The sequence below is a fragment of the Varanus komodoensis genome, unplaced genomic scaffold, assembly GCF_004798865.1.
Source record: "Varanus komodoensis strain SLA01 unplaced genomic scaffold, ASM479886v1 scaffold14_1, whole genome shotgun sequence".
NCBI lineage: Eukaryota > Metazoa > Chordata > Lepidosauria > Squamata > Varanidae > Varanus > Varanus komodoensis.
Genome location: NW_025335438.1, coordinates 20,114,359 through 20,127,939, shown reverse-complemented (window position 1 = coordinate 20,127,939; position 13,581 = coordinate 20,114,359). Strand labels below are relative to the sequence as shown.

Here is a 13,581-nt window from a genome sequence, read left to right as displayed (position 1 = left end):
GCCTTTGGGAGTAGCTTTTTCTGCACTGTTCAAAATTTCTGCCCATTATAAACACGATACAACCATCAAAATCATACCAGGATACCTCCTTTTTCTAACCCAAACGCTACCCTGGTGCACACCTGTAACCCTAATATATGGGTAAATATCCATTGTATAGAGGGCAATTTTCAAATAGGTGTCTTTCAGTAGCATTTTCTGTACAGCTCAACAGTTCAGCCCATTTCAAACAAATTCCAGAGATCAAAATAATGCCAGGACACAACATTTTTCTAATCCTAACCCTGATATATGGGTAAAGATCCATTGAACAGGGGGCAATTTTAAAAAAGCCTTCCTGAATAGCTTTTTCTGCACTGCTCAACATTTCTGCCCATTCTAAACACATTCCAGCGATCAATGTAATTCCAGGTAACCTCCTTTTTCTAATGCAAAACCTACCCTTGTGCACACCTCTAACCCTAATATATGAATAGTGTTCTACTGGAAAGATGGCAATTTTGAAAAAGCCTTCCTGAGTAGCTTTTTCAGCACAGCTCAACATTTCTGCCCATTGTAAACACGTTACAACCATCAAAATCATGCTAGGACACCACCTTTTTCTAACCCTAACCCTACCCTGGTGTTCACCCGTAACCCTAATATATGGGTAAAGATCCATTGAAAAGAGGGCGATCTTAAAAAAGCCTTCTTAGTAGCTTATTCTGCACTGCTCAACATTACTGCCTATTCTAAACACATTCCAGCTCTCAAAATCATGCCAGGACATCTCCTTTTTCTAACCCTAACCCTACCCTGGTGCACACCCCTAACCCTAATATATGGATAAAATTCCATTAAAAGAGGGAGATTTTGAAAAAGCCTTTGAGAGTAGCTTTTTCTGCACTGCCCAACATTTCTGCCCATTCCTGGGCTGCTGGGGCAATTCTGGGGTTTCTTGGCTCGCATGCCAATAGACAGCTTTGTGTTCCTGCCGTGGCACGTGTGCCATAGGTTCGCCACCACTGATCTAGAGGAATGTGCTGTGACTTTTTCAGGTTCAGGAAGTGTGAAGCTTTGTGGGAAAAGATGAACAGGGTTTACCTGCTCACTTTTGGTCAATGGCAATGTTGGTCCAAAGAGATAAATAATTTAGCATTTTTAATTGTCAATATTCAGACTGAATAATCACACATCTGAAAGCAAGGTACATCATACATATAACTGTACCTCTTCATATTTTTTGGCAGCTTCAGCGTAATCCCTTTTTGCCTCAGCTAGTAAGGCCTTCTGAGTAATTTCCTTAGAACCAATCTTTCCACTGAAAATCCCCTGCAGAACATCATAATCTCCAATAGATCGATAAAGCCTAGAAAGTGGAAAATATCAAGCACACATTACTCTGATTTCCAATCATCAAACTGATGTAAATGTTCCTCAGTTAAACAAAGTTGCATTGAAAAGAACCAGATTCATTCAGAGTGAGACACATTGTTCTGCAGTCCCAATGAGGGGGTTGGCATTCTCGGATCCAGGAGTCTAGAGGTCAAGGGCCAAGGGAGTCAGCATTAGCTCAGTACTCGGACTTTTGATCAGGGTTAGGAGTGGTGCTTTGTGCCACTGCAACAGTATCAATACACATTATATAAGTTTGCAAAAAAATTGTATTTTTTTTTTTTAGGTAAAGAGTGAAAAGAAACAGATTCACACGGAGGAAGGCAAGAGGAAGAAGGGTAGATCATTTAGAGAAAAATGGTGAGAGAAAAGTCAAAGAATGATGAATTACTTGAATGAGAGCAAGAAAAACACTTCCTTTCCGACTGCCATCTTGTCTAGATTGGTAAGTAAGGGAATGGGTGGGAGCCCCACCTGAGCAACCTGGGACAAGAAGGGGCAAGACTCCTCCCCTACTGAATGCTTAGCTATAGAAGCTTCCTGAGAACAGTCTCCATATACTGTGGACCGATGCACTTTGATGCACTAAGACCACGAAGAACCTCTTGTTCCTTATATGGTGAATGTTTGTTATCAATTTCTGTCTCAATTTCTCTGTTACAACTACTAAAAATATTATAACTACCAGAAATATTATAACAGGCCATGTACAGCAGGAAGCTGGTATATTAACTAAGCATTTTTCTTATCTGTTATAAAATAAAGCTTGCAATATTTATTCCGAACAACTGTTCTTGAAGTAGCTCCATCTCCACTTGAAGTAGCTATATTCTCATTTTGTTGGAACACAGTGCCTTAGTCCGATGCATACACAGTACATGCCTGAAGAAGGTTTTTGTTCTCATATTTATCCCAATACATGTATATACGCTAGTCTGCATGGTGTTTAACAGAAGGTACGTTCTAACAGTGTGTAGAAGATCTGAGCCTGGGCTTCTTCTTAGCACCAGCCCATAGTCCATTAACTGTTATTTTACACTCTCACATAGCCCATGCTTGCTGGGTCTGCAAAACAGCTCAATCCCAAGGAGATGCTGAATAAAGCAAAGTGTCATCTCTGGGTGCTAAGGCTCATTTTAGGTTAAATAACTCACAATGATCAATGCTGGGTTACATGGACCAGGTCAAAAAGTGCTCCATTAATAGCTCCATACAAACATTATTTGCATTGTTCTTTATCCAATTAATTACACAACTTTTAGAAGGGTAATTCTAGTGAAGAAACCCAAAACAGGTCACTAAAAATGCAAGCAATGACACCTTCCATGAACCTTATTACAGTTGATCATAATCAGTTTGACAAGTATAATCTTGTATTTCATTCTTTATTAAATTATACAAACTTCTAAAATCTTCTTCAGCTTTGGGTAAAACAATACACAAATAATATTTCTCTCTCAAAAATAAAAAAAATAAAAAACAAAACAAAAAAACTTACTTAGCCAGTTCAATCCATCTGGTTATATCAGGTGAAAGTTCTGTCTTCCCACGCTTCCGTTTGGAGGGTGGCTCCTTTTCTTCAGAGGAAACGTGAACTAAAGCCTGTTCAAGCAGCAGGATACCCACTGGTTGCTGGAAGCTTGCTAAGCAACTGCTGGTTACACTAGAAGAGTTGATGTCCAGAAGCTCTTTGTGTTGGTAGCACATTTCCTATTACACCAAGCCCATAATTAGCTGCTGGGGAAAACATACCCAACTGAGGTTTAATCCCACTAGTTCCCTCAGCCCACCCCAGCCCAACTCTGTAATTATTATAGCTAGGATAACCTACTTGCATTCTATACTTTTCCCTAGTACATATTATTGACTACTGATGGTAGAAGGGCAGGGAAATGAACAATCCAAACGAGCATTGGAAAAAAGCAACCTGTTTTAAATATTAGAGAAAGAGAGAGAGATGGAAATTAAATGTATGGTTGCCAGCTTTGGCAGTAGACATATGTGAAATTTAGTGTAAAATTATGGTTTCATAAACTCACAAATATTTATAATCTCATAATGTTCATTAAATATAAAAAGCTACTGTGATGTAGGCCACTTCAACATTAAATAAAACTTCTAACTCCTATACTCTGCAAATTATTTATTTCAACCACCATCACAAACAGTCCAACTTTCAGACAGACAAATATTTCTACATTAAGGATGTCACAGTATTAATAATAAAATGTAGCAAATGAATAAGTACTTGATTCATTTACGCATACATACACATGAATGTTTCTGTGCAAGGTATAGCACTTGGTAAAAAAACCCAAAACACTACCTGAAAGAGCTGGCTGTATTTTCTTCTCCCATTAGGTCTTATGGGTAACAACTATTTCAAAAATTCTATATACCTGTCTCTCCAACTGCATTATTTATGATCTACAAGGAGATATTGCAGGTATAGTGGAAAATTTTGCCTAGTGTTAGGTAACTATGAATATCTTGTTCTTCTCATGCACAGAGCAGAAGTTTACAAAAGGTAACTGACTGATGTAATGGCACTGAAAGCGCCTTAAACCAACTGAAGTTCCCAGAGATATTACTGTTGACAGGACAATGTGTTAGGAAACTCTTGGTGTTGGCCTAAAGTGATAGTTATTTAACCCTCTGTTCCTTTTTAAACAATTCTTTCGTAACATATATACATCTAATTAACATCCCTGAATAGTAGGCAAAGGATGCAGCCACCAAATACATCAGTGGGATAGCCGAAAAATCTGAAGCAAGGCTTCAGAGCTTGTTTTGTTTTGTTTAAGATGACTTTTAGTATGCAGAGCAGGTCATGACCTGATCCTCTGAACAAAAGTAAACTTCCTGATTATCTCCTGTTCCAAAAGCATAGCTGTGAAACACAACCACTTCTACTTTAAGAATCCACACTAAGATTATGAAATAATACTTATATAGGCAGGCAAAACAAGCTGTATTAATCTATGAGCGACAATACAACACACAAAGTACTACCTGGATACAGGCTATGAATGGTGGGAAATATATAACACTTGTGGTCAGAAAGCAGTTGAAGTTCTGCACCAATTGCTGGATGATATTGATTTGTTCAGCATGAGACTTCATTTTTTTCATTTCTTCCAAAATTCCATTAAACAGACTGCTGAAGAGTTGTTTAGCCAGTGTAGGATCTCTCTATAATTAACAATGCAACCAATTAATCCTTGGTACAAATACATACAACACTACTGCGCCAGTATGTCCACAGTGCAGAAAATATTTGCCATTTCTTCATTGTCATTACAGACAGTGTGACCCAAATGTAAACATGTTTTTGAAGGTTCTACAATGAGGTATCAAATGTTATGGTGTCATAATAAGGATTTTTGTTAAATTCTTGTTTTGTTTTCAAGTTCATAAATGCTGAAACAAACATTCTGCCTTATAAAATTTATATTTTTATATATTTTTTTATTTCAATCTTGTTAAATGCAGGTCTACAAGATGGTGCTATAATATATGTAAAGCATATGATTATTTCTTTAACTTGGCCTTACGTTTTCTTTTGCCACCCTATCAGTGAAATCCTGTGCTTACAATCCCAATGGACTTACTTCCAACATGAATGTCATGAGAAACAGCAAATATACAGCAATCTCCTTGAGGTACAAATGGGACTCCAAAATGGCCCACAAACTGTAAAATACCTTTCTAAGGAAGCTTCATGCTTCCTGGACAGGGCGTAAGTGGACAAAAGTAGACCAATAAGGTCGAAAAATCCTTTCATACAAATATTTTAAAATTAATTCTGTTTTCACAAATGGTCAGAGCTTTAGCTGACTCATCCTTACATCTTCAGAACACCTGTTACCCTATCTTTATTATAGCATCATCAAAGTTAAGTCTCCCTTAAGATCTTCTCAATAATGCAGGTAAGAGGGAAAGGCCTAGCAGAGCTAGTCCAGAAGCCATGAAGTCAGTTCTGGTGCTCTCTTCTGTGGGGCAGAGAGCACATAGGTATCACTAACTCTCATTCAACTGTTAAGTCAACACATCCTGAAGGAAGTTGGTAAAGTGACAAAAATGGTTCACAGAGTCCTAATCTCTTGAAGCAGGCAGTAATGGAATTGGGCGAGAGCCTGAAGCTATCATTTTGAGAGAGATGAAGAGATGGGGGTAGTTGCTTTGCAGAGGAATAATGTTCCATACTTTATTCCATTCAATAATATACTGTATAGGTGTTGTTACTTCATTCTCAGTAATCAGGAGACCAGAATATATGGTCATGGTTACTGATCCTATAGGATCTAGGGAAAGCACCTCTTACTAAAATCCATAGATGATCTAGACATTATGTCATCCTTTTTACTCAACAGTCATTGTGGGAACAGTGAACATTGTATATAACAGACCTTATATTACATTGTCACAAAGATTTAAAAAACTTTGAGATGGTGTCTCTTAGCTGAAATGATACAAAATCTGGAAGCAAATTCTGAAGGTTGACTACTAAGCTAGTGCATGTGTGTGTACGCGCACGCATGCACTAATCTAAACAAAACAAATACTGTACCACACCTCAGTTTTGAAGAAACTGAATGGAACTCCTGTACAAGAACAGCTCTTTCCAAGCATCTTAACTAAGTCTAAATCCTGATAGATAGCATACCTGTGCTACACCTTGTAGAGGAATAATTAGACTACTATATTCAATCTGGATGTCGGGGAGATCGCCTTGTCTGTATTTTCTGTAGAGAGTGACCTCAGCATCATGCTTCATCTTCAGCTGAGTTTTCATTTCCTGTAGCAAGTGGCAGTTTATAGGATACTTTTGTCATTAATAGAACAATCCAGTAACTCAACATGACTGGGGTTTGAAGGACATGACAGCTTATCATGGGTGAACTAGCATGATGAGTTGCTGTGTTACCTAAAACCAGACCACTCTGACAAACTAAAACTCATTCTAGGATTTGTTAGATCCATGATGGGTTGTTTTGTCATTTGAACCTGGGAGAGCAATTTCATTGTGGACTTTGGCAAGAAGCTAGTAAAGCCCTGCTGTTCTTTACAATCTCACCCTTGATGCCACCAGTAAAATCCTCCACCAATGCCTTATCAGCACTTTGCAGGGACCATCAGTGTCTTCCCTGCCAATGCCTCTCACGAAGGAGCCCTCAGAGCAAAGGGTGGAGCAGCTGCTGCCACCTGCCCAATGCCCCACTATGAGCAAGATACTGGCTGCGCAGTGCCATAGCACTCCTCCGCCTGTGTCATTTTCAATTTATGAGGTGCAACTGTCTGAAGTGGAGAGCTTCCTCTACCTGTGGAGGCTCTCCATGCAAGCAAGAACAATGAATTTCCAGATGGGGTAGCTAACGTGACACTCTTCTAAATTAGCAAGCATGTAGAGGTATTCTTATGAGGTAGAACTATTCTAAAAGCACATTTTCAAGCCTCAATTTGAAGATAAATAAAAGAGAAAACAAACCTTTTCTTGTTTCTGTTCAGCAACACCCTTTCTTGCATAAATCAAATTAAGCTTATCCTGGTCCTTTAAGAAGCGTCTCCTTAGTCGCAGAATATCTGCCCGTTCATCTATACCTAATACATATAAAAGGAGAATTTGAATATTCATTAAAATGTATTTAATAAAAACTGAACTCAGTTTGCATATAAAACATTGCTAAATTAAGAGTGGGACTAGAACTGCCATTGTGTTTAGTGGTTGGTGGACTAGGGAGCTAGGTTATCTAAACCCTAGGATGCTAAACCCACTTGGCCATCAAGCTCGCTGGATGACTTTGGGCTAGTTACCACCTCTCAGCCTAACTTACCCCAAAGAATTGTTGCTGTGAGGATAAAATGGAGTGAAAGGGGAATAGGTATGCCATCTTGGGTTCCTCGCAAGAGGAAGGAAGGCAGGATTATAAATGCAATGTAATCATCATCAACATCCGTAGCATCACTTAAGATCTATGTGACAGTTTGACAAATTCATAACCCTTCCTTTTAAGTACTTTTCTATGAAAATCTTTAGAAACTAAAAGTTTGGAATGGAATAGCTTAACTGCAACCTCATAACAGTATTTAAACAACTTTCTAAATTATTCAAAAACCTTCCACCAAAGAAATCTGTTTTGAGAACTGACTATGTGTGTTTTTAAGATTAAGTAGAGAATAATATGAACGAGGCAGAGTACAACCCCTCACATTTGTTTGAGAGATGGACAAGAGCAAAAAACACACATATAGCACCCCGTCACACACACACACAATCTCCTTTTCCATTTGGGTCTAGGTAAACATAACCCCCAAATTAAACCTATAATCAAAACATCCTCTTAAATTTACTTGATTTTTATACAGAATTCCTCACAAAATTCTCCATCAAATTGAAGCTTTCACTGATGTCTATGTATTACACAATTGCTACTGCTGTAGCTTTCATTGGTGTCTATATAATATACAATGAAAAACACAAATCTGTCACTAGTGTAAGGCATAAATCTGAAGAAATCCTTTATATTATCATTTTTTTTTCATAATAGATACCCTCCTGCCCCAGTGAACCACCATCAAATGATACGTCATCTATGTCCATAGATGTGTCTGTGATTTTATGGTGGTTTTTACTGACATGAAGTCTTCTATGGCAAAAATGAATTTGTCCATCCCATAAGGCCTTACAAACATGTGGTGTGAGGGCCATACGGATACCCTACAGATCTTTCAGAGTTTCAAATATGTACATTCTGTTCCAAAAGGACTGTAAAGCCTTGGCTTAGATCATTAAAAAATCCCTCTTGTAACAAAAACAGGTGATGGTGGTAGTGATAAGGCAATGTATTAGCAGTATTACCTTTAGTTTTGTTGTCTACCTCATCTCCTGGCAAGCCCAGCCTCTTCTTCCCAAAATTAGGACCCAAGGGTTTGACAGCAGCTCTGTGTGATCTGTCAGTCCGCTTGTTGATGAATAACATGAATGAAGACAGAGATTCAGAGGATGAAGAAACTGTGTACTCTGCAAAGGTGTCCATACTGTTTCCTATTAGCCAGTTAAAAAAGCTTCTTCCACCTGAAAGAAGCAGAAATTTTATCTGACACAAGGCAACATACATACAAAATGAGCTGTCCACTCCAAATGCTCCAAGTACTTTTCCTTTGTTTAGACCAGTTACAACAAAAGTATCTAAATAAAGAAAGAACACTGAATGGAGGTCAAGATTTAACATTCTCTTTTTCTAGAGCACAAGTCCAAAATTATATGAAAGCATGAAATTGTGTATAATTGTACATGCTAACATAAAATTCACACACTTTTTTTAAACAATTCTGAAAGAATTGGCCACATCAAACCCAAATGAAGAGTCTTATCACACCTTTTGAAGACTAATCAATGTACTAAAGGTAAAGGTAAAGGCTTCCCCTTGACGTTAAGTCCAGTCATGCCTGACTCTAGGGGGCGCTGCTCATCTCCATTTCCTAGCCGAGGGAGCCAGCATTTGTCCGCAGACAGTCTCCGTAGTCATGTGGCCAGCATGACTAAACACCGAAGTGCACGGAACGCTGTTACCTGCCCACCAAAGTGGTACCTTTTAATCTATTTGCATTTGCATGCTTTCGAACTGCAAGGTTGGCAGGAGCTGGGACGGAGCAACGGGAACTCACCCCGTTGTGCAGATTCGAACCAGTGACCTTTCGACCTACCAGCCCAGCAGCACAGCGGTTTAAACCACTGCGCCACCTGCAGTCCCATCAATGTACTAGTGTTTCCATATATGAAATTTAGCAGCCTTCCCTAACCTGGTGCCCTCTGGACACTTTGGATCACAACTCCCAACACTGGCCATGTTTGCTGGGGATGATGGAAGCTGCAGTACAAAACATCTGGAATGCATTGAGGAAGGCTGATGTATGCACTTACTGGTATTTTGGGTGAGAGTAAATTCATATTGTTGTGTAGCCCTTACTTGGCCACCCATGGATTCCTGTGAGTGATATTTGCTGACATTCTGGGAAGCCTGGGTCTCTGCAAACATAGGAGTAAGGATGGTACTTCGGTACTGCCAATTTGAGTCAATCATAAAATCCTAAAGAAAAAAATCAGAAGGAGCTGAAAAGACTTTTGCTCGTTACAGTCGTGGTTATACTAGCAATTCAAGCAAACATGCTGTCTTAGGCACATTCAGCTAGGAGAAAATCCCAGTGAATTAAGTGGAATTACTATAGGACTGAAATACACATTAAATATTAGCCAAATGATTCATATACCTCGGTATGAGACATTGCCTCTCATTAATGGAAAACAGAAAAATACAGCTATTTAGTATGCATGGCTAATTACTAAACAGTTAATACTATTTCATTCTGTAAATGTCTCGCATTTTCCAATATAACATTAAATTTTACATGTCAGTTCACATCTGATAAAACTTGGAATTAATTAATTGAAATTATAATACAATTAAATAGCTCTTCAGTGATCTGGCTCTGGCCTCAGAAATTATAGATGCTGAAATCAATTCCATGATGTACAGTATATATATGGTATATATAATAATATATAATTTTACCTGAAATTTGCACTCTGAAAGGGGATACTCAAATATTTTTCTGGAATAATCTGGACTCTTGCTAGTCATTTCAAGCAGAAAGTTTGTAGCTAAACTCAAATACTGAGTTTCAATTTCAATGGAGTATAAAGAACTTAATAAAGTCAGCATACGATCAAGAGTATTTGTTGGTAATCTAGTTTCATCACTCCAAAAATTCCTAACAATTAATCTGTAAAAGAAAACACACATGCAAAAGATTTTCTGAAAAACAGTCCATAAAACAAAGTGCCAAACTAAAGGAATCCATTTTTGAATACCAGAATGGCACACTTACAAGAATGGCATATTAAAAGTCCCCCAGCTAAATCACCTCTTACCACCACCACCAACCCCATCACCAGCCCATGCAAGTTCAACATCTTTACTGCTTAACTTTATGAAAGCAAAACATGAAATTAGAAATTTGATTTCTTGGTAGATTCCTTTCTTATTCTGTTTGATCAGTGATATGCCACTGATCAGTGGACATTCTAACATAGCTAGTAAAAAAAAATCTGATTTCTGTACTGAAATGCTCATTAGAGCTTTGCTATTTTATTGCAAAAACCAAAATACACATTACTCACTGTAGTCCAGAATTCTCATCAATCAGTCCTTGAAGCAGAACTTCTTTTGCCAATTTATACACATCAGATGACTCATCATCTGCTTCGCTTTCAGCATCCCTAAGGAAAGAGAAAAAAACAATTAAAAAAACCTTCCCACTCACTCACTAAACAGATGAGTAAAGACTTATAATCAGTGAATACAATGAAATTATATTATTATAGAATCACAGAGTGGGAAAGGGCCAATTTAGGTCACTGAGCCCAATTCCCTGTATTTTCCCTTATAGTCAACTGAAATCCATCTTCCTGTAATGTAAGCTCATTATTTTTATGTCTTACAGTCTTGAGTAGCAGAAAACAGATTATGAGCCTCTTCTGTCAGATAGCCTTTTCCTGTATAGAAAAGCCTTTCACTGGAACTGTACAAAGTAGATTCAATGCTTTCCTACCACAAGGGACTTATAAATTTAAAAAAGATATAGAGAAACTATAACGGAAGGGATGAATGGAGGCAGAGATAAAATATGTGACTTTGAATTATCTCTCTCTCTCTCTCTCTCTCTCTCTCTCTCTCTCTCTCTCTCTCTCTGTCTCTCTATCTTAATTAGAAAAGGAAATAGGGGAGAATGGAATTTCCCAATTTCTTTTGGGAATAAGAGAGTTTTGAAGAAGGAATTGAAGGGAATTGGTCCCACAGAGATGTTCCAGGCTGTTCACACAACAGCTATATAGAAACATAGAAACAGAGCGAGTCAGAAGGGGCCTCCCGGGCCATCCAGTCTGACCTCCGGCACCAGCCGGCTCCGCTCACGAAATGCCCATCATGTGAACGTCCAGCCTATCGATGGGGCCTCAACGACCTCTCGTGGAAGCCCATTCCACACCCTCGGGGTCCTGACTGTCAGGAAGTGCTTCCTGGCATCCAAATGGAACCTTGGCTCCCTGAGCTTTGCTCCGTTGGAGCATGTCCTGCCTTCCTCTGCAGGGGAGAACAGGTCTCTACCAATCTCCATGTGACATCCCCTCACATACCTGTATGTCACCAACATATCCCCTCTGAGTCTCCTCTTCTCCAGGCTGAAAAGACCCAGTTCCCTCAGTCTCACCTCATACAGCATTCCCTGCAAACCGGCCACCAATCTTGTGGCCCTACGCTGCACTGACTCCAACCTGGCTATATCCTTTCTGTAATGAGGGGCCCAAACCTGAACACAATACTCCAATTGCGGGCGCACCAGAGTCATGTAGAGTGGTAGTAATACCTCTCTTGATCTAGAAGCCACACTTCTGGCTATGCAACCAAGGGTGGCGTTCGCCCTCTTGATCACCGCATCACACTGCTGACTCATGTTTTGCCTGCAGTCATCCAGTACCCCAAGGTCCCTTTCACAAGTGCTGCTCTCCAGCCACTTGTCACCTAACCTGTACTTATGACACCTATTCCTATGCCCCAAGTGCAAGACCTTGCACTTATCCACATTGAACGCCATCCTGTTGTCTCCTGCCCACTTCCATAGTCTGTCCAGATCCTTTAGGATCTGGAGTACCTGCTCCTCAGTTGTGGCCACTGCTCCAGTTTTAGTGTCGTCTGCGAATTTGATCAGCAGACTGTTCACCCCTTCTTTCATGTCGTTAATGAAAAGATTAAACAGGATCGGCCCCAGGACAGAGCCCTGGGGGACCCCACTTGTTACTGGCCGCCATCCCGATGATTCCCCGCTAATGGTTTCCTTCTGCTTTCGGTCAGTCAACCATGCCCTAATCCACTGGACAGTGCTTTGGTGTATCCCAAAACTCCTCAGTTTCTCCACCAGGATATCATGGGGCACTTTGTCAAAGGCCTTGCTGAAATCCAGGTATACCACATCTACTGCATCCCCTCCATATAGCCATCTCGAAACCTTGTCATAGAATTCCACAAGGTTTGTCTGGCAGGACCTGTTTTTGCGGAAGCCGTGTTGTGTGGCTGTCAGCCTCCCTTCCCTATCTAGCATCACTATCATTTCCCTATCTAGCATCAGGGTGCCTTTGTAATGTCCAATGCCCTGAGGAGCCCCTCGACTTCAAGGGGGGGTGACTCTAATCTGTGCCCCTAAGTCCCCAGCCTCATCTAATCTCCTATGTGGATATCCCCCATCCTGCTTTGAGGAGAACACAGAGGCAAAATAGTCATTTAGAATCTGTGCCTGTTCCCTCATATCCGTCACTGGATCTCCTTCCTCCTTATTTAGAGGTCCCACCACTTGTCTCCCCTTCCTCTTCCTATTTACATGCTGAAAGTAGCCCTTTTTGTTGCTCTTGATATTCTAGGCAAGTCTCAGCTCGTAATCAGCCTTAGCCTTGCGAAGAAACCTTCTGCAACGGGCCTCCTCCTCCCGGTATACCCTTTTATCTATTTCCCTCAGTACCCATTTCCTACGGACGTTCCTCTTTCATCTAATCCCTTTAACCACCTCCTTTTGCATCCATGGCGGCACTCTTCTCCGCCTCCCCACCTTACTGACTAGAGGTATCGTCAAGGTTTGCGCCTCCAGAACCTCCCTTTTGAGTGCTATGCACCCCTCCTCAACTAGCTTACCTTCCAATAACCTATCCCAGGAGACTTTCCCCAGTCTGGCCTTCAGTTGGCCAAAGTTGGCCCTCTTGAAGTTCCAGCTTCTAGTGCTCGACCTGCTGCCCATCCGCAGTCCCCTGATCTCAAAGCAAAGGATGGAGTGATCGCTCGCATCCAGAGCTCCCCTAATCTGTACTTCATCTATAAGCTCCTTCCTATTGGTCAAGACCAAGTCAAGGATGTTTCCCCCCCTCGTCGCCTCTCGGACCCTCTGTGTGAAAAACTCTCCCTCTACAGCTTCTAGGAAGCGATGTAACCTGGCTGTCACTGCCAAGTGAGTCTCCCAAGTAATATCCGGGAGATTGAAATCTCCCATAATTACTGTGTCTCTCCCCTGAGATATCCTTAGAATCTGGTCTGTCAGGACATCATCCAGGGTTTCAAGTTGACCTGGAGGGCGATAACATACCCCCACTGTCAGGTCTCTTTC

The 13,581-nt window shown here is 40.4% G+C and overlaps 1 protein-coding gene across 7 annotated transcripts in view; it reads right to left on the bottom strand.

Annotated features, from left to right (window-relative positions):
* The window catches only part of PRKDC (protein kinase, DNA-activated, catalytic subunit), a 132,047-nt gene that overhangs the window by 35,032 nt on the left and 83,434 nt on the right, over positions 1-13,581 (bottom strand). For all 7 annotated transcript variants that reach the window (XR_006414094.1, XM_044424166.1, XM_044424167.1 and 4 more), the window contains 9 exons: positions 10,556-10,654; positions 9,948-10,158; positions 9,299-9,464; positions 8,234-8,449; positions 6,863-6,975; positions 6,041-6,172; positions 4,387-4,566; positions 2,873-3,084; positions 1,210-1,348 (listed from right to left, as the gene is read on the bottom strand). Coding sequence is in view for 6 of the 7 variants with exons in the window: in XM_044424166.1 (XP_044280101.1) it covers positions 1,210-1,348; positions 2,873-3,084; positions 4,387-4,566; positions 6,041-6,172; positions 6,863-6,975; positions 8,234-8,449; positions 9,299-9,464; positions 9,948-10,158; positions 10,556-10,654 (1,468 nt within the window). In the remaining variant the exon portion in view is untranslated. The remainder of the gene's footprint in view (positions 1-1,209; positions 1,349-2,872; positions 3,085-4,386; positions 4,567-6,040; positions 6,173-6,862; positions 6,976-8,233; positions 8,450-9,298; positions 9,465-9,947; positions 10,159-10,555; positions 10,655-13,581) is intronic.